This window comes from Trichomycterus rosablanca, chromosome 14, assembly GCF_030014385.1.
Source record: "Trichomycterus rosablanca isolate fTriRos1 chromosome 14, fTriRos1.hap1, whole genome shotgun sequence".
Taxonomy (NCBI): Eukaryota; Metazoa; Chordata; class Actinopteri; order Siluriformes; family Trichomycteridae; genus Trichomycterus; species Trichomycterus rosablanca.
The window spans coordinates 4,782,395-4,809,238 of record NC_086001.1 but is presented as its reverse complement, the minus strand read 5'-3'; the positions used below and the strand labels follow the sequence as shown (position 1 = coordinate 4,809,238).

Here is a 26,844-nt window from a genome sequence, read left to right as displayed (position 1 = left end):
GAAAACTTAAACTGTTTGTTTATGCCAAGAGGAAATGTGTTTGGATAACCTGATGTAATCCAGCAATCATCAAGAAAAAGCAGTTGGAATTTGGGTGACACGTGTCCACAGTCAAGCAAGCTTTACATGGCCATAAAATATAGCAATAACAAACAGGACATTCCTATTGACATAAAATCAGGAGCTTTCCTCTTGCACTACAACGTCTAGGCTTATATCAGATACAGTTAGCTTGCTTGGAGTTTGCATGTTCTCCCCGTGTCTGTGTGGGTTTCCCTTGGGAACTCTGGTTTCCTGGCACGGTCTAAACACATGCAAGTGTGGTTAATTGGAGATACAAAATTATCCATGACTGTGTTTGATATTAAACTTGTGAGCTGATGAATCTTGTGTAACCAGTAACTACCTGTCCTGTCATGAATGTAACCAAAGTGTGTAAAACATTATGTTAAAATCTTAACAAATAAATAAATCCTATATCCTACTGTTTGGTCATTATAATTGAAATTTAGATAGAAACATTAATATCTTTTATTTGATTTGATTGTAGAAAGTCACATCTTGTGACTGAGGAAAGGTGAACATGTTGAAGTGGACCGTCTTCGCCCTGTTGCTGTTCTTGTCCGGCGACGTCCTCTCGTCCAGTCCGGCTCACAAAACCAAATGCATAGTCCATCACGGCGTGGCGGACTGCAGCCACATGAGCCTCAACACTGTCCCTCAGGACCTGCCCGTAAACATCACCAGCCTGGACATGTCCCATAATCGACTGTCCACGCTAAATCTCTCATCCCTGATTCGCTACCAACACCTGGCACAACTGGATGTCAGCTATAACAGCTTGAAGGCAGTGCCGGGGGGTCTGTGCCAGGCTGTGCCCACGCTCTGGCACCTCACTATGAGGCGGAATGAGGTTCACCTGCTGCAGGAGGCTGATCTGAGAAACTGCACAGGTCTTACACACCTGGACCTGTCCGACAACAGACTGAGCCTGAAAGGAGAGCCCTTCTCGGGGGTCTCGGTAGGTCACACACTTCACACCCTGTTCATGCAGTTTGTAGCTGTTATGAGATTAGACCACATCACACAGTATTAGTCCTCTTCTAGTCTTTCAGAAGGGTCATTATCTGACCACAGGAAGTTCTTAGTTAAAGATTTTTTGTTGGTGGACAGCTCTGAACTCAACTGTGACACTGATGTGTGTAAAAATCCCACTAATGATGCTACATCTGCTTTAAAAAGAGCAACCGTGTTCACTTTTGCATCTGTTGCAGCTTTTGTTTGCCTACAACACAAAACTAAGTTACAGTAGCATTCAGGCATAGAGCCACAGGTCAGGACTGATCAGATATACAGTTAAGGCCAGTTGTAACAGGATATGAATCCTCACCATCAAGCTGGTAGAACCTGTTACTCAGGTTCTCACCGGCTGGTGAGTAACAGGTTCTATCAGCTTGATGGTGATGATTCAGTATTTGTTTTTGTATTGCTAAATTAATTTTAAATGAGGGCGATACAGTGGTGCAGGGAGTAGCATTGTTGCCTCACAGCTAGGAAGGTCCTGGGGTTGATTCCCAGGTGGAGCGGTCTTGGTGCTTTTTGTGTGGATTTTCTTTCAAATTCTCAGGTTTCCTCCCCCAGTACAAAGATATGCAGTTAGGTTAACTGGAGCTATTATAATTGCCTTTGTGAATGTGTGTGTGTATATACTGTATATACACACATTGATCAGCCATAACATTAAAACCACCTCCTTGTTTCTACACTCCACTGTCCATTTTATCAGCTCCACTTACCATATAGGAGCACTTTGTAGTTCTACAATTACTGACTGTAGTCCATCTGTTTCTCTACATGCATTGTTAGCCCCCTTTCATGCTGTTCTTCAATTGCCAGGACCCCCACAGAGCAGGTATTATTTGGATGGTGGATCATTCTCAGCACTGCAGTGACACTGACATGGTGGTGGTGTGTTAGTGTGTGTTGTGCTGGTATTAGTGGATCAGACACAGCAGCGCTGATGGAGTTTTTAAACACCTCACTGTCACTGCTGGACTGAGAATAGTCCACCAACCAAAAATATCCAGCCAACAGCACCCAATGGGCAGCATCCTGTGACCACTGATGAAGGTCTAGAAGATGACCGACTCAAACAGCAGCAATAGATGAGCGATCGTCTCTGACTTTACATCTACAAGGTGGACCAACTAGGTAGGAGTGTCTAATAGAGTGGACAGTGAGTGGACACGGTATTTAAAAACTCCAGCAGCACTGCTGTGTCTGATCCACTCATAACAGCACAACACACACTAATACACCACCACCATGTCAGTGTCACTGCAGTGCTGAGAATGATCCACCACCACCTTGGGTGTTTCAGGTTCTCTTTGTGTTTTTTTTAATGAACTGAAACTATTCAGTGTGACATGTGCAATAACAGGCAACCCAAAAGAAGGTCATTACTTTAGCATGTGATAGGATAACAGCTTTAGATTCAATCCTAATATGGATCATACTTTTTTTTATTGTAAATGATGACGTATAATGAATAAAAGCAGTTGTAGCCTAGTGGTAAGGGTAATGGACTAGTAAGCAAAAGGTTGCTGGTTTAAGCCCCACGACAGCCAGGCTTAACCCTCAATTGCTTAGACAGTATACTGTCACAGTACTGTAAGTCACTTTGGACAGAAGCGTCTGCTGAATGCCATAAAAGTCAAATAAGTAAATGAGTTATGTGCAGCATGAGCATTAACGTTATTCCATTTCTGTTTTTGATCCATGTAGAATCTGAAATGGCTGGACGTGTCCCGAAACAAGCTGACGACTGTCCAACTAGGGATGCGACCCCAGCTCCAAAGCCTGGAGACCCTCATTCTTAACAGTAATGACATCAAGGACCTGAAGAAGGACGACTTCTCATTTCTCAGTAACTCCACACAGTTTCGGACGCTGGGACTGTCATCTGTGCCACTGAAGAAGGTGAGAACGCAGCTGGGGGCGTTTTTTATCACTTTCACTGTTCCAGTGTAAATAAATGAGGAACAGAGAAGTGACACGTGTGGTGCTCGAGAGATGAGATCAGGAAGAGAAAAAAAGAGAAAACGTCTCATGCTATTTTAGGAAGTGTTATAGCTGCGTGTGGGGCACATTAATGCTTATGAATTAAGAATGGGATGTTCAAGGTCCGGCTATAGATAGGTGTTATGGTCAGGTGTCCACATTGCTCTGACCGTAATTTATTACTTGACTTTACACTGATATTGAGTTTTTAGCCCTTTCACATTTAGTTGGCAGCCCCCAGTACTGAAGGGCTCTGGATGCAGAACAGGACTTACTAGGAGTGAATAACCCTCAGATAAGAGAGATCAAATGTCGTTTTATAGCACTGAATTATTTTTATACCTCATAGTAAACAAATGGGCAGAAATAGAGTCCAAATCGTCCACGCAGACCAGTTAGATTATGTCAATAAATGCTGGTCAGAGTCCAAGTATTGCAATATATAATATATCAAGTATTAAAATCTCTTTCACTTCACATTTTCACTCCCTGTTCATTGTTAGCATCCTTGTTTCTACAATTACTGTCCATTTTATCAGCTCCACTTACCATATAGAAGCACTTTGTAGTTCTACAAGTACTGACTGTAGTCCATCTGTTTCTCTGCATGCTTTGTTAGCCACCTTTCACCTTGTTCTTCAATGTCAGGACCCCCACAGGACCACCACAGAGCAGGTATTATTTAGGTGGTGGATCATTCTAGACCTTCATCAGTGGTCACAGGACGCTGCCCACGGGGCGCTGTTGGCTGGATGTTTTTGGTTGGTGGACTGTTCTCAGTCCAGCAGTGACAGTGAGGTGTTTAAAAACTCCAGCAGCGCTGCTGTGTCTGATCCACTCATACCAGCACAACACACACTAACACACCACCACCATGTCAGTGTCACTGCAGTGCTGAGAATCATCCACCACCTAAATAATACCTGCTGTGTGGTGGTCCTGTGGGGGTCCAGATCATTAAAGAACAGCATGAAAGAGGGCTAACAAAGCATGTAGAGAAACAGATGGACTACAGTCAGTAATTGTAGAACTACAAGTGGTAAATGGAGCTAATCAAATAGACAGTGAGTGTAAAAACAAGGAGGTGGTTTTAATGTTAGGTTATTGTCACTGTACAAACATACAGTGAAATTAGAAGTGCTACTCTTTTATCAGTGCACACTTAAACCAGTTAAGATCAACAAAACTAAATACTGCACATTATTGAACAAGACACAAGACAATCACAATTCTGAAATGGCTATATTATATTATAAATATTATTTATACTAGAGCTGTTGTATTATAAATAATCTCTTGGGGGATTTGGGTGGTGGTATCATTTACTCCTGACTAATTTAACTTCATTGTAGGCAGCACTTCTAACTTTACCTTCATAACTCCAGGTGGAGAGTGGCTGCTTCAAGCCTATCGCTGGATTCCAGGATCTGGTGTTGGATGGCTGTAAGCTCATCAATTTTCTCTCCAGACTGTCTGAAGAGTTGTCGTACACCGCTCTAAGAAACCTCTCGCTTCAAAACACTCAGCAGGGTACTCTCACCAACAGCTCCTTCAAAGGCCTGGCCAAGACCAAACTTACAATTTTGGACCTGTCGAACAACAACATGATTGAAATCGCTGACGGTGCATTTCAGTGGCTTCCTGTCCTAGAAATTCTGATTTTAGAGCACAATAATTTAAAACATTTGACCAACGGTACTTTCATAGGCCTTAATAGTCTGAAGACGCTGAGCTTACGAACAGCACTTACTAAAAGTCATACGTCTGCCTACCCCACGATCAAGGACTTCACTTTCCAAAAGCTAGCCAAGCTTGAATATCTGTGGATGGACCACAATTCGTTCCGAGAGATCAGTGAAAATACCTTTAATGGACTCCGAAGTCTGAGAATATTAGATCTAAGTTGGAGCTCCACAGGGATAAAGACGGTCAACAGCACCACCTTTGCGTCTTTAAAAGGATCCCCTTATTTACAAACTCTTAATCTGACCGGCATGGCCATTACAAGGCTCGGACCGGGAGCATTCTCACATCTGGAGAACCTCACCAGGCTTGTGCTTAGCTACAACTTCATCTCCCAGCAGCTGACTGGAAATGAGTTCCTGGGTCTAAACAGTTTGGAGGAAATTCACCTGTCGGCCAACCAGCAGAAAATCGCCCTGACGTCCGAGTCGTTCGTTAACGTACCCAGGTTAAGGACTCTGATGCTGGGTCGAGCCTTAAACGGCAGTCTAGACATGGAACCGTCTCCATTTAGGATGCTTCTGAACTTGACCTACCTGGATCTTAGCAATAATAACATTGCAAACATTAAAAGTGGCTTCCTGGATGGACTACACCGCCTCAGCATCCTCAAACTGCAGCACAACAACCTAGCCAGATTCTGGAAAAGTGCTAACCCTGGGGGTCCAGTGCTGTTCCTCAGAGATGCTCTGAACCTCACTGTTCTTGAGCTGGACTACAACGGGCTCGACGAGATTCCGGTTATGGCTTTTCAAGGCCTTTCGAAGCTACAGAAACTCAGCCTTAGTGGAAATCTACTGAACTATTTGCACCACTTCATTTTTAATGACTTGCGTTCTTTACGGTTTTTGAGCCTACAAAAGAACCTCCTGACAACGGTGAAGCCAGAGACGTTCCAAGTGCCTCTGCTCAACCTGACCGAGCTTCGGATGGACCACAACCCCTTTGACTGTACCTGCGAGAGCATCTTGTGGTTCTCCACCTGGCTTAATGCCACCAATGCCAGCGTGCCTGGCCATTCAGAAAGCTACACCTGCAACACACCTTCTGCATACTTTAACCGATCTGTCATGAGCTTCGACCCACAATCCTGTAAGAACCTGACTCCCTTCCAGGCTCTTTACATATTCAATAGCACTTTAGTACTCGGCCTAATGTTCGTCGCTTTCCTGGTGCATTTCCAAGGCTGGAGGATTCAGTTATACTGGAATATCATGATCAACCGAATTCTAGCTCTGAACGACTCCAGCTACAGAGACCTGGCGCAGGACAGATACGAATACGCCGCTTATGTCGTCCATGCTCAGGAGGACCAACAGTGGGTGAGACGAAGCTTGCTGTCTCTAGAGGACGATGAAACACACTTCTTCTTGGAGGATCGAGACGCGCTGCCAGGCTGTTCTGCGCTCAATACCATCGTTGACAACATGAGAAGGTCCAGGAAGATCATTTTTGTGGTCACAGAGGCGCTGTTGAATGATAACTGGTGCAGACAGTAAGTGTAAGAATACCACAGGCACCACATGACGTGTAGGAATTGAAAGGGATCAGATCCACTTTCACCACACTACAACATCCACTTCTTCGTTACTCGGGCAGGTTTCTCCAGCGTAACTAAATGAAACTGTTTGAAAACCTAGTGAGCTGCTTTGCTGTCTACTGCCTACATTGGCTGCTGCCTCAGTAAACAGGATTCAAATAAGACTGGGTATTCGGATGCGCTACTTAAACAGCGATTCCATCAGTTTTTGCTTACTAAGCTAACACAGTTAGCCTCAGGCCAGTCAAACCAATGGGATGAGGTGGCACAACACGCTAGCATGTCAACTAACGTCTCTGAAAATGGTTAAATTGTCACAGATGCCCAAATTTGCAAAAAAAAAATTACACTTGTACATGTTTAGGGCAGTTGCCTAGCTGTTAAGGTAGAGGCCTAGTAATCAAAAGGTCACTGGTTGTCACTGCTGGGCCCTTGAGCAAGGCCCTTAACCCTCAACTGCTTAGACAGTATACTGTCACAGTCGCTTTGGATAAAAAGTGTCTACTAAATGCTGAAAATGTAATGAAATCTAATAAAAAAGAAAATAATAACAATTACAAATATACAATGGTTCTGTACTGGACAGTGGTAGCTCAGTGGTTAAGGTACTGGACTAGTAATCAAAAGGTTGCAGGTTCAAGCCTCATTACTGTCAGGTTGCCATTTTTGGACCCTTGAGCAAGGCCAAATTGTATTCAGTCAGAATTGTAAGTTGCTTTGGATAAAAGCGTCTGCTAAATGCTGAAAATTTAAATGCTTATATAAATTAAAAAACCATCAATGATATTTTATTTACATTTGAAAATAACTCGTCCACCATATTTGTAATTTTCTTGTGAGAAAACTTGTGCTGGGATTGCCTTCAGCGCTAAGAAAGCACTCGGATGCTCCCCCGTTATTCATTCAGATTATCACTTTAAAATAAGGCACCCCATAAGGCAGCATTTTAAGGTGTCTAAGAATTTAGACATGCCTTCTTCTCAGAGAGCAAACGTAAAATGTGTCTATGTAGAGAGCTCTAGGCTCAACAACATGAGTCATTGTGGATTTTATTAACAAGTATAGTTCCACATGTTAGGTTTAAAACAAATACATAACATTAACACAGCTTCATACGTTTCTTTTAACATACTGTATAATCCTGAAAGCTTGTTGAATGGTTGTCGTTGGTTATTAAAGTTTAGGGACAGTCTTAAGTGAAGGGTCAGTTCACTTTGCAAACACATTAGCATTCTGTGTACATTTACTGTCTCTACTGTTTGGTTCATCTGTCTTCCTCACTGTCTCTTACTGTCTGTAGGTTTAAAGCCCACCACGCCCTCCATCAGCTCATGGAGGAGAGTCGAGACTCGCTGATTCTGGTGTTTCTGCAAGACGTGGCCGAATACCGCCTGAGCCAGTCGCTCCTGCTACGTAGAGGGATGCTAAAACAACGCTGCCTGGTCGAGTGGCCCCTCCAGAAAGAACGAATCCCTGCATTCCGACAGAACCTACGGCTAGCGCTGTCCTCAAGCAATAGACTCAGTTAAAGCATACTGGTGGACTAGCTACATAGTTTTTAATCTAAAGAGCTTAACAATGCAATTTAACCAGTTGTGTGATGGTGCTGAGGATTGACGTTATTGCAAGCCTTTAGAAAATGGTCAGCAAATGCAGTTTATTTTGTGGTGACAGATTCCTCTTTTTAAAAGGAATTAAAAAAGAATTTGTTAGAAAGGAAGCAAATTTCCTCATTTCTAACTAGCCGACGACTGGAAGCTGTTACTCATCTGTGACGCTGAATGTCTGAGAATGCACTTGTGAAATGAGTATCTGCTAATTTATTCATTTCAGTATTTCCTAACATATGCACTTAAATCAGACTCTATAGGGACACCTATAGGCGTTCACTGTCTCCTTAGCTAATGTTAGCTAGTAAAAGTAATGATGTCAGGTTAGCTATGTTTGATATCTAGTTATCATCCTCGGGAGCAGCCGAGGAAACAGAGATTGACTTTTATGATCTTTAGTTCATCTGTTGTTCTGTACATGTTGTCACTCCTTTGTACCACGTTTATCAGTCGAAAAGAGCCCCCTATGACCATCACTGACCAGATAACATGGTTCTGGTATGAGTGTATAAGTACGGAGAATAGTGATCCAAGCACAAATATAAAGTCAGCAGTTTTATGTGATTAAAAGGTGTCCACTGATAAAAGACTACAGTAGGATTAACACACACTGTGCATGAAAAAACAAATTAGCTCTGGTTTCTAACTGTCCACCTACAACCAGCACTAATAGGGTATGTGATCCTAGCCCAGTAAATTTAAAGAGTATTTACAAGCTCCAACAACACTGCTGCACATGATACACTCATACCAGAACAACACACACTACCAGGTCACTGCCATGTTAGTGACAGTGCAATGCTGAGAGTGATCCACCTTCCAAACACTGCCTGGTCAGTGATCCGGATCCTTTTCTACTGATAAATAGGGTTCAGGAGTCCGATGACTCAAGTTTTGTGATATTATGTCTCCATCTAGTGGCCATTTATATAGAACATCTAAAATACAGTATCTGTATAAATAGATTAGAGTGGCTCGGTGGGTAGCACTGTCGCCTCACAGCAAGAAGGCCCTGGGTTTGATTCACTGGTGGAGCGGTCCGGGTCCTTTCTGTGTGGAGTTTGCATGTTCTCCCTGTGTCTTTGTGGGTTTCCTCTGGGAGCTCTGGTTTCCCACAGTACAAAGACATGCAAGTGGTGAATTGGAGACACTAAATTGTCCATGACTGATATTAAAACTTGAACTTGAATTTTGTGTGACCAGTAATTATTGGTTCTCTCATGAATGTAACCAACGTGTGTAAAACATGACGTTAAAATCCTAATAAATAAATAGTAAACCTTAAAATATACCTGTATAATGTCCAAGGGAAAACATTAGAATCTGATGATTGGTTTAACATCTGTATTGTATTCAGGGGGGTGGTGAGGACTTTGTACAGGCCACTGGAGTTCTTTTACACCTAAGTTGTCATGTTGGAACAGGACAGAGCCTTCCCTAAACTCTTGCTGCAAAGTTTGAAACAATTGATTATATGTTTGGCTGAAACTTTGAATGTTTACACACTTTTTGTCATATTGTGTACGTTGGAAGTTAGAATTATACAAAATTCTAATTATAATCCACCCATGACTGTAATTAGTAATCAGATGTTGTAACTAATGCATTTGCAAATTCACCCCCTGTTCTTAGGTAAACATATGGGGTTAGCTGAGTTTTATTTCAGGGCAAAGTTACACTTTTTACCTGTTATTAAACTCCACCTTCACTTTCCTCTGAGGTTACCAGCCTGGTTAATATTTACACAAGATAACCTTTGCTTTTGAACTCGAGTTCTTTTGGAGCTTTTGAGTCGATTCATCACGGTCAGACTGATTCACGGTTTTCAAGTTTTTTATGATTGATTTTGTAAATTGTTAAGCATTTTATTTTTATTTTTATCAGGTCATGTATATTTTAGGTGATATAGTCATGTGCATTACTCTAAATAAATTGTTTTCAATGCATGTAATAGTGATATGAATTGCATTGCCTGGCTTGCATTGTATAAATGGTGCTATATCACTTTGTTCTGGTCAGGGTTACTAGTGACCATTTGCAAGAATTAAACTGGGAATATTTAAGCTGTCAGGCACCAACACCACCTTCTGCATCGTCATAGCATTTAAAGTTTATTTCTTTTACTGGAATTCATCATCTCATTACTATTATTACCAGTAGAAGTAGTATTGATTGTTATTATTATTAGTAGTAGTAGTAGTACTGAGTGTTATTATTATTATTAGTAGTAGTAGTAGTAGTATGTTATTATTATTATTATTATTGATTGTTATTATTATTATTATTATTATTATTATTGATTGTTATTATTAGTAGTAGTAGTAGTAGTATTGAGTGTTATTATTATTAGTAGTAGTAGTATGTTAGTATTATTATTAGTAGTAGTAATATTGATTGTTTTTATTAGTAGTAGTAATATTGATATTATTATTAGTAGTATGTTAGTATTATTATTAGTAGTAGTAATATTGATTGGTAGTAGTAGTAGTAGTAGTAGTATGTTAGTAATATTGATTATTATTATTAGTAGTAGTAGTATTGATTGTTATTATTATTAGTAGTAGTAATAGTAGTAGTAGTATGTTAGTATTATTATTAGTAGTAGTAATATTGATTGGTAGTAGTAGTATGTTAGTAATATTGATTATTATTATTAGTAGTAGTAGTAGTATTGATTGATTGTTATTATTATTATTAGTAGTAGTAGTAGTATGTAAGTATTATTATTATTATTAGTAGTATGTTATTATTTTTTTTATTGATTGTTATTATAATAATTATTTTTATTATGAATTGTTATTATTATTAGCAACATTAGAGATTATGTATCTTTGCTTATTAATTTTCTGCCCTGTGTTAAAGGTTTTGAACTCGACAAAAAGGTTTTTAATTAATCGACACAATCGATTCCTAACAGAATCGGAATCGACTCCCAAACTCCTCAGTCCAGTACAGCAGTGCAGCGCGTGTGTGCGCACAGACTGCTGATAGCGGATGAAGTGTGCGGTGATGGCGCTCTCTCTGGGTCTGACTGCGGTAACTGTGTGTGTGCTGGTGATGTTCATCACCTGCTTCATGTACCGCCCATTAAGAAATTACGTGCGGCTCTGGATCGAATTGACACCAGTACCGAGTATCGGAGTTTCTTACCCGTTCATCGGTAACGCACTGCAGTTCAAAACCAACGCAAGAGGTGAGATTAAACCCGGGCTCCGGGGCACCAAGACCCTGATCCCATGAACATAAAAGCATTTTTGTGATTGCAGAAAAGTGAATAATAAGGTTGCCAGTTTTTGCTCACATATACAGTCTTGCAAAAATGTTGACACTCTCTGGTTAGTTGTTTAAAAATTAAGGTGGGTAGCACTGTCGCCTCACAGCAAGAAGGTCCTGGGTTCGATTCCCAGGTGGAGTGGTCTGTGTCCTTTTTGTGTGGAGTTTGCATGTTCTCCCCGTGTCTCGTTGCAAGTGAGGTGAACTGGAGATACAAAATGTCATAGTCCATGACTTGAACTGATAAATCTTACGTAACCTGTCCTGTCATGAATGTAACAAAGTGTGTAAAACATGATGTTAAAATCCTAAGAAATGAATAACAAACCTCTACATATTTTAATGCACAAATACATACGATGTGACATCTTTATTACTGTTTGTCGAACTGTTCTTAATATGTTTAATTTCATCATGTCTAAATCAGCTTGTTTTTAAGCCTTTACCTGCTGATTTTGACTGATTTTAACAAATTTAAAAAAATGCATTAAACTCAAAAATGAAAACTATGAAAAAATGTCCATAAAGTCTGGTTTCAGATCATGTTCTAGTGTCTATATACTTTTGGCTATTTATTGTATGGTTTTCAGTGAAAGACTTTTCTTACAGCAACTGGACTTCACAAGAAGCTTTGGGCTGAAACTGGTATTTATGGTTTAATGAGACAAAGACAGAGACTTTTTTATGAGGGAAAATTACAACTCAGTGCATAATATTAAGTATAATAAATATATTTTATATTAAATCCTGTAATTATATACTTAATGAAGTATCAGAAGAAGAAGAAACCGTGTATTTAAAGTATCATGAGCATATTTGAATATAATATTAACCCTTTGTGTTTCAGAATTCTTTAATCAGGTGATTGAATTTACGAATGAGTTTCGAAGCACTCCGTTGATTAAGGCGTGGCTCGGACCCATACCCTTTCTCTTCCTCTACCATGCGGAAAACGTTGAGGTACTCACACACCACACACTTCATCATCGACATGAACATAAAACTAATTCTATAGTTTTCTTATTTTTTATTGGATTTAAAGTAACAGTCCAACAAAAAAATCACAATAGAAACTCAGTATAGTATGTACACTACTCTAGGTGTAATAGTGATTTTTTTCATGCACAGTAGTCTTTTAACCATTGACTATATAAAGCTTGTTTGACTGTGGACAGTGTCATTAATGTTCATTCATAAACACACTTTTCTACAAACAAAACCTGATGGGAAGCACAAGCACACTGTCTGTATCAGGGGTACTTTATAAGAATAGACATGGCCATATAGTGTACTTTTTAGCGGACACAGAGAAACCACTATCAGTGTCAATCATAATCTGCAGTGTGAAATTTGGAGCCCAAGCCATGAAGTTAAAGGACATTTTAGAAGTTTCTACCTAAACAAATTAATGTATTTTCTTTCTGGAAAATTATGTATGTGCTGTTTATTCAGTCACAGATAAAGAATCATTAAATAAATCAAGTGTATGTAATGTTTTGACCTCTCCACACAGTTAGCAGGTAAAGATTCTTATGAAACTCTGTAATGTTTTTTTTCTTTCTTTCTGAACTACATTCACACACCCGGTGTGTATTTACTATCTTTCACAAAGGTCGTTCACCTTCTATTCAGTTCAAAGTTTGAGGTACATTCCTGACCCTTGAACATTATGGCAAAATAAGCATACGGCCAAAAGTATTTGAACACTTGACCATGAGCTTGTTGGACGTCCTATTTAAATTTACATTTTTAGCATTTCGCAGACACTTTTATCCAAATCAAATTACAGTACTGTGACAGTATACAGTCTAAGCAATTGAGGGTTAAGGGCCTTACTCAAGGGCCCACTAGTGGCAACCTGGCAGTGGTGGGGCTTGAACCAGCAACCTTAGGATTACTAGTCCAGTATCTTAACCACTAGGCCACAACTGTCCCAAACTGTTTTGAAAACAAATGCGACAACAGCTACTCTTCTGAGAGGCTTTTCACAGAACTTTGAAGTATGTCTGTGGGAACTTGTGACCATTCGGTCAAAAGAGCATTTGTATGTTGAGTCATGATGGAACAGAAAATTACCTTCCCTAAACTGTTGCTGCAAAGCTGGATGCATAAAATTTCCTTTATATAATTGATTTGTTACACCTGTTAGAAATTGTTAATTGACATGTAGTTCATTCTCTTTTTATTTCTGTCCCCCTCAGACGGTACTCAATAACCCCTTGCACATGGATAAGGCTTATGCTTATACGTTTTTGCACCCCTGGCTTGGAACTGGATTGCTGACCAGGTATAAAGACTGAAACCTGTTTTCTGTTATTACATCCAAAATTCTGTTATAGTTCCATTTCTACAGCTTGTATTAGGTGGCATGTTGGCTCGGTGGGTAGCACTGTCGCCTCACAGCAAGAAGGTTTTGAGATTGATCCCCAGATGGAGCAGTCTGGGTCCTTTCTGTGTGGAGTTTGCATGTTCTCCCTGTGTTTGTATGATTTTACCCCAGGAGCTCCAAAGACAAAGTGAATTGGAGATACAAAATTGGTTGTGACTGTGTTTAAGATTGAACTTGAACTGATGAATCATGGGTAACCTGTCATGAATAAAACCAAAGTGTAAAACATCACCATATAATCCTAATAAATAAATAATAAACACAGATTGTATTCAATCAGGCATCATCGTACGTATTCTGCTAGTGTACCAGTGCCGAGATTCTGAACCGAATCTCGGCTCTGCTACCGGTCGGCTGGGCGCCATCTAGCGGGCACAGTTGGCAGTTCCTGCAGCAGACACAAATTGGCCATTGTGTCTGCTGGGTGGGGAAATAATCGGACTAAGTGGGTGGAGTCTTCAAACGCTGTTCAAGGACCCTGGTTAGTGGATAGAAGCACCTGTGCAGAAGCACGGGCGTAAAGAAGGGGTTCGATAGGACTGCGCATGGGTCCGGCATGTGAGCAGCAATATACCTTCCTTGAACCCAATCAGGGATCCACAGCAGCGGAAGACAAATAGACTACACTAAATCGTGAGAAAAGGGGAGGAAATGCATAAATACATAGAAATTAAAATTAAAAATAATTTTAATGTAATCAGAATAAACAATATTAGAATTATATAGATGATTTAATAAATATCTCCCTGTTTATCTCAGTACCGGTGAAAAATGGCGGCACAGAAGGAAGCTCCTCACGCCCACCTTTCACTTCTCCATCCTGACCGACTTTCTGGAGGTGATGAACGAACAGGCCGAGATTCTGGTGGAGAAACTAGATAAACAGGCCGGGAGAGGACCATTCGACTGTTTCAGCCATATTACACTGTGTGCTCTGGACATCATCTGTGGTGCGTACGTGCATGCAAGTGGTGGTAAAACAGCCTGAATGAATGAAATAAATACATGGTAATAAAGTATTTAAAATCTATTAAATGCAGATTATTAATGATCAGTAAATACAACTGGAAAGTACAGCAGACCCTGGAGTTACGAACGGTTTACCATACAAACATTTTGGGTTACGAACGATCTTTTTTAACTTAAAGTACGAACAAATTTCGGATTACGAACCGAAATTCACGAAACACATGACGTCACGAACACGTTCACTCCGACCGTCTCTCTCTATATATATACAGTGAGTGGACAACGGGCGGTGTTTTTTGATGTTTTCTTTATATTTTGTAAAATTCTATATTAAAATGGCCAAAACGAAGGTGCAGAGAAAGCGCAGTGGTGAGAAAATAAAACAATCTATTACTATTTGTTGTACAGTATAATTACTCCTGCCAGTAGCTGTCACTGTGTATCAGACAGAGGGGACAGTGAGTGAGAGAGAAGAAGGAATTCGGCTCAGTAAAGTATTCTTTCTTTCAAGCAATTACACCTACAAAATACAACACTACTGAAATAAAGAAGACGATAATAGAGAAATATGAGAGTTGTTGTTTCTGGTAGATACATTTTATATGAAAAGAAGGAAATGTATCATGGTGTATCATGGTCAGCACACGTACTGTACTGAAATGTGATGTGTGTTTTATGTACAGTACAGTACTACTGTGTATTGTTGTTTATTACAGGAATGGCTATTCTATCATTTAAGATTTAAGGGAAAATATACTTGTATGTATATAAAAAAAGACCATTTAAGACATTAGAAGGGTTGGGGGGGGGGGGGGGGGGTCTGGCACAGATGAAATCTATTTACATTATTTCTTATGGGAAAAAAAGGTTTAACTAACGAACATTTTGACTTAAGAACAGCCTTTTGGAACCAATTAAATTCGTAATTCAAGTGTCTACTGTATGTAATTATGCTGTTGATTGTCCTACAGAAACAGCAATGGGGAAGAAGATCTACGCCCAGAGCAACAGTGACTCCGAGTACGTCCGCAGTGTGTATCGGTGAGTGCTTTTAATGTGTCAATAATATGTTGATAAGAAAATATTCTGTGGGTGACACTGGGACACTATGATGTCTATATACCAGCTAATTCCATTCTCTTAGATAGCCACAGGTGTCCATGATACTTTTTTAACACGGATTCATTTTCAGGATGAGCGACCTTGTCAGTCGGCGACAGCGGATGCCCTGGTACTGGCCTGACTTTTTGTATCGGTGCTTGGGTGAGGGCAAAGAGCACGACCGCTGCCTGAAGATCCTCCACTCCTTCACAGAGAGTGTATGTACTGATGGTTGTGTATCTCAGGGTTCTTTAAACTTTTCCAACATGTTGTTCGTGATTTTTACCGCGACCCAGGCAACACATATAATGCATCAAAGCAAAACACAAAACGAAATATACCTCATTACTAAAAATGGCAGTCTGCTCCCACTGTGGTTTACAAGATGTAACGTAAAGTCTCCACAAGGGGGCGTATGTGTGCAAGTTCATTTTGTGTTCATGTGCCTGTTAAAATTCGTTTAATTAATACTAATTATTATTAAGGGCGGCACAGTGGCTTAGAGGATAGCACTGTCGCCTCACAGCAAGAAGGTCCTGGGTTCGATCCTTTCTGTGCTGAGTTTGCATGTTCTCCTCATGTCTGCGTGGGTTTCCTCCGGGAGCTCCGGTTTTCTCCCACAGTCCAAAAACATGCAGTCAGGTTAATTGGAGACACTGAATTGCCCTATAGGTGAATGTGTGTGTGTGTGTGTGTATGTGTGTCTGCCCTGCTATGGACTGGCATCCCGTCCAGGGTGTTACTGTGTGCCTTGCACCCATTGAAAAGCTGGGATAGGCTTAAATTATTATTATTTTTTAATTATTATTATTATTTTTTGACAGGTCATCCGTGAGCGGGAGGAGAACGCCTGCTACATGGAGTCGGACAGCGAATCAGAACTGGGGACGAAGAAGAGGCAGGCCTTCCTGGACATGCTGCTTAAGACGCTGGACGAAGACGGAAATAAACTTATGCAGAGAGAAATCCAGGAGGAAGTGGACACTTTTATGTTTGAAGTAAAGATGATTAAGATCTTTGGAAAGCTTCCTGGAGCTAACTTTGTGTTAGCTAAGTTTAAACAGCTTTGTGACTTTACTCTGCTAGCTAATAGCTTTTGTCATTGGTTTCATCATAGTGTTAATTTTTACTAGTGGTGCAGCAACGTTTTTTTTTTTTTTACTGATATTAGCACCAAGTTAACAGTGGAGCCACAAGCCAAGTGCTGGAGTAACACAGAGACCCTAGAATACTAACAAATAAACTTAAGCACACAAAGTGATATAAATTATTCACTGACCAGCCTCACAGGACCACCACAGAGCAGGTATTATTTGGGTAGTGGATCATTCTCAGCACTGCAGTGACACTGACATGGTGGTGGTGTTTTAGTGTGTGTTGTGCTGGTATGAGTGGATCAGACACAGCATCGCTGCTGGAGTTTTTAAATAGTGTCCACTCACTGGCCACTCTATTAGACACTCCTACCTAGTTGGTCCTTGTATATGTAAAGTCAGAGATGATCGCTCATCTATTGCTGCTGTTTGAGTTGGTCATCTTCTAGACCTTCATCAGTGGACACAGGATGCTGCCTATGGGCGGCTGTTAGCTGGATATTTTTGGTTAGTGGACTATTCTCAGTCCAGCAGTGACAGTGAGGTGTTTCAAAACTCCAGCAGCGCTGCTGTGTCTGATCCACTAATACCAGCACAACACACACTAACACACCACCACCATGTCAGTGTCACTGCAGTGCTGAGAATCATCCACCACCTAAATAATACCTGTGAGGGTCCAACATGAAAGGGGGCTAACAAAGCATGCAGAGAAACAGATGGACTACAGTCAGTAATTGTAGAACTACAAAGTGATTTTGTATGGTAAGTGGAGCTGATAAAATGGACAGTGAGTGTAGAAACAAGGAGGTGGTTTTAATGTTATGGCTGATCGTTGTATGTGGAACTCATTGTTTGATGGCTTTAGCTAAGGTCGGTAGTGTTTGGAGTGCGCCATCTAGTGGACACAGTTACATGTACAATATTGTTATTATATATATTACTAACAAATATAATAGTATTGTGTTTATATTTGACCCAGCATATTAATCCGAAACCCAAATAAATGTCGTGGGTTTGTTTGTTCTTAACATGACTTTTAAAACAGCTGTTTTTGTCTCCACCTTGTGGCAGGGTCATGATACTACAGCAGCTGCTATGAACTGGGCCATCCATCTACTGGGATCTCACCCAGAGGTACAGAGAAGAGTTCAGCAGGAGCTGTACGAGGTGTTCGGTCAGTACTCAGTGTGGTACAGTCAGGGGGTAAAGGATGGGACAGAAGAAACTTTAAAAATATTGTGGCGCCGGTGTTCTGTCGATTTGTCCTACCCTATCGAAACTTCCTACCGTAGCGCAGATTTATAGATCTATCTGTCGATTTGTCCTACCCTATCGAAACTTCCTACCGTAGCGCAGATTTATAAATCTATCTGTCGATTTGTCCTACCCTATCGAAATGTATTCCTGTAGTAAATATTTAAGTTTTATCGATCTATTCTTATTAAAATTATGTCTATCATATTATAAATTATAGGTATCTTATTATAACTAGTGGTAGCACATCTCGATAGGTATGTATCTTATTATAAACAATAGGTAGGACATCTCGATAGCTCTATATCTTATTATAAACAATAGGTAGGACATCTCGATAGGTATGTATCTTATTATAAACAATAGGTAGGACATCTCGATAGGTATGTATCTTATTATAAACTATAGGTAGCACATCTCGATAGGTATGTATCTTATTATAAACAATAGGTAGGACATCTCGATAGCTCTATATCTTATTATAAACAATAGGTAGGACATCTCGATAGGTATGTATCTTATTATAAACTATAGGTAGGACATCTCGATAGGTCTATATCTTATTATAAACAATAGGTAGGACATCTCGATAGCTCTATATCTTATTATAAACAATAGGTAGGACATCTCGATAGGTATGTATCTTATTATAAACTATAGGTAGGACATCTCGATAGGTATGTATATTATTATAAACAATAGGTAGGACATCTCGATAGGTATGTATCTTATTATAAACAATAGGTAGGACATCTCGATAGGTATGTATCTTATTATAAACTATAGGTAGCACATCTCGATAGCTCTATATCTTATTATAAACAATAGGTAGCACATCTCGATAGGTCTATATCTTATTATAAACAATAGGTAGGACATCTCGATAGGTCTATATCTTATTATAAACAATAGGTAGGACATCTCGATAGCTCTATATCTTATTATAAACAATAGGTAGGACATCTCGATAGGTATGTATCTTATTATAAACTATAGGTAGCACATCTCGATAGGTATGTATATTATTATAAACAATAGGTAGGACATCTCGATAGGTATGTATCTTATTATAAACTATAGGTAGGACATCTCGATAGGTATGTATCTTATTATAAACTATAGGTAGCACATCTCGATAGGTATGTATATTATTATAAACAATAGGTAGGACATCTCGATAGGTATGTATCTTATTATAAACAATAGGTAGGACATCTCGATAGGTATGTATCTTATTATAAACTATAGGTAGGACATCTCGATAGGTATGTATATTATTATAAACTATAGGTAGCACATCTCGATAGGTATGTATATTATTATAAACAATAGGTAGGACATCTCGATAGGTATGTATATTATTATAAACAATAGGTAGGACATCTCGATAGGTATGTATCTTATTATAAACTATAGGTAGGACATCTCGATAGGTATGTATCTTATTATAAACTATAGGTAGCACATCTCGATAGGTATGTATCTTATTATAAACAATAGGTAGGACATCTCGATAGGTATGTATCTTATTATAAACAATAGGTAGGACATCTCGATAGGTATGTATATTATTATAAACAATAGGTAGGACATCTCGATAGGTATGTATATTATTATAAACAATAGACAGCGCATCTCGATAGATCTATGTCTTATTATAAATAGTGTTAGCACATCTCGATGGGCTTATATTTTATTACAAATGATAGGTAGCACACTTGATTTATTGACCTGTCTCTCAGACATTTATCTTAATTTTTAATTTATTTATTAGGATTTTAACATCATGGTTACATTCATGACAGGGCAGGTAGTTACTCATTACACAAGATTTATTAGTTCACACATTTAATATCAAACACAGTCAGAGACAGTTTTGTATCTTCAATTTACCTCACTTGCATGTCTTTGGACTGTGGGAGAAAACTAGAGCACCCGGAAAAAACCCCCCACATACACATGGGGAGAACATGCAAACTCCTCACAGAAAGAATCCACCTGTAAATGGAGCCCAGGACCTTCTTGCTGTGAATCAACAAAGCTACCCACTGAGCCACTATACAGCCCATACATCTCAAATAATTGTGTAATTTTTAAACTAGTTTATTAACAACAACACATCCTGAGTCTCTGGTGGATGTGTCTACATTTTTTACATATGTATTTTGGGTGTGATTTGTTATATTCTGCACATTAAAATGTACCCATCTACTGTCACACTGCACCTGAGTAAAACAGGTAACAATGCTGTACAAATCAGTAAATAATGTTCACAATAACTTTTTAATAATAAAGGTAAAATTAGATAAAATATATCTGTATATCTGTATAATATAGCTGCTCTAAATATCTATCATTTCAATCATGCTCTTGTCAGCTCTGTCTTGCAGCATGGAGCAACTTATGCAGTAATCCTCTGCATTGTCTTAAATCACCACTCAGCCCTGCTGTCATGAAGTTCACTTGGCTTTATAATTCCTATTAATTAATGGAGACAGTGGCAAAATCTGGTTTAGCAAAATTCTAACTAGTTTAAAATGTTCAATAACAATATTACCTCCAGCTATTTATACATGCATATGAACTTGAGTTCATCCTGAAAAACTTATCATGTATAAGCACTCTGTAGTTCTAAAATTACTGACTGTAGTTCATCTGTTTCTCTACATACTTTTTAACCTGCTTTCACCCTGTTCTTCAGTGGTCAGACCCCCCACAGGACCACTACAGAGCAGGTATTATTTGGGTGGTGGATCATTCTCAGCACTGCAGTGACACTGACATGGTGTTAGTGTGTGTTGTGCTGGTATGAATGGATCAGACACAGCAGTGCTGAGTTTTTAAACACCTCACTGCTGGACTGAGATTGGTCCACCAACCAAAAATATCCAGCCTACAGCACCCTGTGGGCAGTGTCCTGTGACCACTGATGAAGGTCTAGAAGATGACCGACTCAAACAGCAGCAATAGATGAGCGATCGTCTCTGACTTTACATCTACAAGGTGGACCAACTAGGTAGGAGTGTCTAATAGAGTGGACAGTGAGTGGACACTGTATTTTAAAACTCCAGCAGCACTGCTGTTTCTGATCCACTCATACCATCACAACACACAATAACACACCACCACCATGGCAGTGTCACTGCAGTGCTGAGAATGATCCACCACCTAAATAATACCTGCTCTGTGGGGGTTCTGACCATTGACGAACAGCATGAAGGGAGCTAACAAAGCATGCAGAGAAACAGATGGACTACAGTCAGTAATTGTAGAACTACAAGCGAGTTCTTTTGGCTATGTAGTGTGTATATGTAGTGTTGGCTATGTAGTGAGTATTATATGTATATACAGTATATGTATGTATATACAGTATGTATATATATATATATATATATATATATGTGTATGTGTGTATGATGTATGTACATTTTGATTTTGTAGTAAATAATATTCTAACCCGAAGAACATCTTAATCTCAAATAATTAGAACTAAACTGACAGGGGAGCAGCAAAAAATAGTTGTACATATACAAATAACTGAGTACATAAAAAACGTAATAAATGCTCAACATATTCATTCAGTAATTCACTTTAAACTCAACTTTAACTTCAAACAACCGTTACTGTACATATTGAACTGCTAATAAAGCACAAAACTGAAAAATAACCTAATACATTTTGTGTTGTCATAATGTTAAGGTCGCAGATGGTTATTTAAAAATGATTGGCTTTTCTAGATGTATGAAAAACGCATCTAAAATTACCAAAGGCATGTATAAACGTGGTTAAATACAACGTTAACACAGCATTATTAAGATACACAGTTATTTAACTGTAATCAATCAAGTACAGCTCATTTAAGCACTTTGAATATTTTTATATAGCTTTTTTTTTTAAAGTCACATAATAACATCATTACATACACTTAAACTTTAAACTTTTTAAAGAATTAAAACGAAACCATACGTTACTAACCGCTAGAACAAATAAATTAGGCAAAGGTAGCACAGAATTATAGGCGTTCCCCGCAACGAGTCAAAACCGATGTGCGCATGCTCAGTAGGACAAATCGATGGGTAGGATAAATCGACAGAACACCGGCGAGCAGGAAGGCGAGCGTCGGGACCTCGAGTGAGCTGCCCTTGGCAGATCTCTCAGTGGTTTAGGACGTACACTCATTCATGCACACATACATCCATACAACAGACAAACATATAAGCTACCTATCCAGCTCTCACCGCAGCCACCCAGTCTCCCACACTGGGATACACGCTGACGGTAAGCCTGGATACCACGGCTCCTCCCACTGACGCTACAATATGTTGGAACTGGACTGAAGTGTGTGTGTGTGTGTGCTAGGTGACTCTGACAGGTCAATCAGTACAGAGGATCTTAAGAAGTTGCGTTACCTGGAGTGTGTGATTAAAGAGTCACTGCGTCTTTTCCCATCAGTACCGTTCTTCGCTCGCAGCATCTGTGAAGATACATACATTAGTAAGTCACACACACACACCGTTAACACGATCGCACAGGGGTAACACACATCAGTAACACGCACATAAGTGATTAACACCTCACACACACACACGTCAGTGAATAACACATCAATAACACACATCATTAACACACACAGGTAACACACATCAGTGTTTAACACCCCCCCCCCCACACACACACACACACACACATCAGTAACACACATCAGCGTTTATTTGTCCCTCCACACACACACACACACTAGTAAATAACACATACAAACACACATCAGTAACACACACACAGGTAACACACATGAGCGTTTAACACCCCCCCCCCCACACACACACACACACACACTAGTGAATAACACATACAAACACACATCAGTAACACACACACACAGGTAACACACATGAGCGTTTAACACCCCCTCCCTCACACACACACACCAGTGAATAACACATACAAACACACATCAGTGTTTAACACCCCCCCCCACACACACACAACAGTGAATAACACATAAAAAACACACATCAGTAACACACACACAGGTAACATACGTCAGTGTTTAACAACCCCATTACACACACACACACACACACACAAGCCATTAACACAAGGCTTGTGTGTGTGTGGGAGGGAGTTGTTAAACACTGATGTGTGTTTGTATGTGTTATTCACTTGTGTGTGTGTGGGGGGGGGTGTTAAACGCTCATGTGTGTTACCTGTGTGTGTGTTACTGATGTGTGTTTGTATGTGTTATTCACTAGTGTGTGTGGGGGGGTTGTTAAACACTGATGTGCATGTTACTGATGTGTGTTACCTGTGTGTGTTTGTGTTAATGGTGTGTGTGTGTGTGTGTTGTACAGATGGGTATAAAGTACCTAAAGGAGTGAATGCCATCATCATGCCCTTCGCTCTTCATCGTGACCCGCGTTTCTTCCCTGAACCTGAGGAGTTTCGACCAGAACGTTTCTTACCCGAGAACACGGGGGGCAGAAACCCTTACTGCTACATCCCCTTCTCTGCTGGACTACGCAACTGTATCGGTTAGACACTCACAAACACACTCAGCGTCATTACTTTAAAATAGCCAATAAATGGTGCATACACTCATTTCCTTTTTACAGGGAGACGCTGCTAAAATTAAAGCAATTAAAGCAATTTAGCAATTAAAGCTGCTAAATGTGTTCAGGAATGATGTGATGAACACCAGGATGAACCTTTTATGCTCTTTAGAATGAAAGATTAATAATAAGACTGTAAAGCAGATCTGAGACATGTTCTTTTTAAAAAATCCTCCACTTACTTACTGTCTTAACAACTTATCCTATTAGGGTTGCTTGCTGGAGCCTATCCCAGCTTTCCAATGGGTGCAAGGCACACAGTAACACCCTGGACGGGGTACCAGTCCATAGCAGGGCAGACAGACACACGCACGCACGCACGCACGCACGCACGCACGCACGCACGCACGCACGCACGCACGCACGCACACACACACACACACACACACAGGGCAATTCACTGTCTCAAATTAACCTGACTGCATGTTTTTGGACTGTGGGAGGAAACCGGAGCTCCCGGAGGAAACCCATGCAGACACGGGGAGAACATGCAAACTCCACACAGAAATGACCCGGACCGCCCTGCCTGGGGATCGAACCCAGGACCTTCTTGCTGTGAGGCAACAGTGCTACTCATCAAGCCACCGTGCCGCCCAAGATCCTCATAATTTTTTATGATTATAATTTTAGTTAAATTGAAAGGTGAAAGATGTTTCCTGTAGTCAGATCACACACACACACACACACACACACACACTCACCTCAAACTCAAACATAGCTTTATTGCCATGATAAAATATGGACATTCATACTGCCAAAGCTTATATAATACAACTCCAAATCAGAAAAAGTTGGGACAGCATGGAAAATGCAAATAATATAAAACAGTGTTTCTTACATTGACTTTGACTTTTATTTGACTGCAGACAGTTGGAACCTGAGATATTTCATGTTTTATCTGCTCAACTTCATTTGATTTATTAATAAACATCCATTCCTGCATTTCAGGCCTGCAACACATTCAAAAGTTGGGACAGTAAAGCATTTATCACTTTGTAATGTTGCCGTTCCTTTTCACCACACTAAAAAGACGTTTTGGCACCGAGAAGACCAAGTGATTTAGTGTTTCAGCTTTTATTTTGTCTCATTCTTCCTGCAAACACGTCTTAAGATGTGCAACAGTACGGGGTCATTGCTGTTGCATTTTTCGGTTAAAAATTCTACACACATTCTCTATTGGGGACAGATCAGGACTGCAGGCAGGCCAGTCCAGTACCTGTACCCTCTTCTTCCACAGCCACGCCTTTGTAATGTGTGCAGCAGGTGGTTTTGCATCGTCTTGTTGAAAAATGCTGAACATCCCTGGACAAGACGATGTCTTGAAGGCAGCACATGTTGATCTCAATGTACTTTTCTGCATTAATGCTGCATCACAGAAGTTTAAAGTGTAAAAATTTAAAATTAAAACACCAATAATAATAATAGTAATAAAAAATAGATAATATACAATACATACAATGACAGAAATACATAAACAAATGTAAGAAAAACAGTGCAAATTGTAATAACAAATTAACAGTGACATGAACTAAATTTAAGCACTAATAAGAACAAAAGTGTGTGTGTGTGTGTGAGAGAGAGAGAGAGAGAGAGAGAGAGAGAGAGAGAGAGAGACAGAGAGAGAGAGACAGGTGTGTGTAGCGTGCTGCTAGTGTGCAGCTCTCTCTGTGCTCCCCCAGTAGATGGGGTAGTTAGTCAGGGTCTGGGAAGAAGTTAAAGTGGGGGATGACACACTCACACACACACACACACACACACACTGATGCACAGGAGCGCAGTCAGGCTTGAACAAAGCTCTTCCCCAAACTGCTGTCACAACTGACATTTGCAAAACAGTATCCAGATGTTCTCCAGAGCTTCTGAAAAACAAACTTCTCATTTATTTACATAAATTACACTGATTAACAAAGTGTTTCATACAAGTTTTCTTTGTATAATATCACAATTCTTTTAGATTCAGTTGCAGAGTTGTGTGTGTGTGTGTGTGTGTGTGTGCAGGACAGAGGTTTGCTCTGATGGAGGAGAAGGTGATCCTGGCATACACACTGCGCTCCTTTAACATCGTGGCGTGTCAGAACAGAGAGGAGCTGAGGCCACTGGGAGAACTGATCCTCCGACCAGAACATGGGATCTGGATCACACTGGAGAGGAGAACATGCTAACACGTACACAAAGACACGCACACACACACACACAGGTACAAACACACGCGCACACACACACACACACACTGATGTACAAACATAAACACACACAGGTACAAACATACACACACACACAACCAGGTGCAAACATACACACACACACACCCAAGTACAAACATAGACATGTACACACACACACACACAGGTACAAACATACACACACACACCGTGGTACAAACACACACACACACACACACACAAGTCAAACCTATAGACACACACAGGTACAAACAAACACAGATAGATAGATAGATAGATAGATAGATAGATAGATAGATAGATAGATAGATAGATAGATAGATAGATAGATGAGAGATAGATACTTTATTGATCCCGAAGGAAATTAAAGAATTTTACACACACACAATACCAATATTTTCCTTTAAATGAATGTAATACAGAGTTTAAAAAAATTTTACATATCGTGTAATTTTTTCTATTTAATTAATTAATCAGTTTTTTGTATATGATTTTTATCATTTTATGTAAAGCAATTTGAAGCAGTTTTGATTTTGCAATTATTATTACTGAACAAATATTAAATTAATAAAATAAATATTGTGATTATAATGCATATTCCACCACAGTGGAGTTTACTTGCTATTTAAAGCAGGGTGCTCATTTCACTGTTAGCAGCTCGGCTAATGTTTCTGTTCTTGTGTTTACAGCCAAAAAAATGACTGTTAGCTTTATAAAAAGAAAACCCCACGCCACGATAAATACATAAACAAACTTTGAAGCCGTGAATTGGAAACTACAAGCACAGGTTTATTACTTTCATCCTGAACAGCTAGGCAGCTAATTAGCCCAAATGTGTGTGTGTGTGTGTGTGTGTGTGTGTGTGTGTGTAGTGAATGCATTTAAATGTAATTTGGTTCAGTAATGAGGTAAAAAGTTCACACCTTAACAAATGTCTCTGCATGGAGACTCGAGGTGAGATTCTAGTCACCGCTAGTATTAAATCTAAAATAATATGTTTCATGTTCTGTGGTACC

At 39.8% G+C, this 26,844-nt stretch overlaps 2 protein-coding genes across 2 annotated transcripts; both read left to right on the top strand.

The window, feature by feature from the left end:
• The first annotated feature begins 583 nt into the window (after nt 1-583).
• Nucleotides 584-9,890, top strand: tlr3 (toll-like receptor 3). Its single transcript, XM_063009180.1, has 4 exons — nt 584-1,021; nt 2,785-2,979; nt 4,446-6,298; nt 7,644-9,890. Exons 1-4 carry the CDS (start codon nt 584-586, stop codon nt 7,870-7,872), a joined length of 2,715 nt encoding a protein of 904 aa, XP_062865250.1. The 3' UTR covers nt 7,873-9,890.
• A 1,055-nt stretch (nt 9,891-10,945) lies between these two features.
• On the top strand, nt 10,946-26,423 carry LOC134326109 (cytochrome P450 4V2). The gene is made up of 11 exons (XM_063008316.1): nt 10,946-11,146; nt 12,074-12,186; nt 13,428-13,513; nt 14,375-14,565; nt 15,556-15,625; nt 15,777-15,903; nt 16,510-16,683; nt 17,854-17,956; nt 22,396-22,530; nt 23,388-23,567; nt 25,644-26,423. Exons 1-11 carry the CDS (start codon nt 10,948-10,950, stop codon nt 25,805-25,807), a joined length of 1,542 nt encoding a protein of 513 aa, XP_062864386.1. The 5' UTR covers nt 10,946-10,947; the 3' UTR covers nt 25,808-26,423.
• Nucleotides 26,424-26,844: the final 421 nt, after the last annotated feature.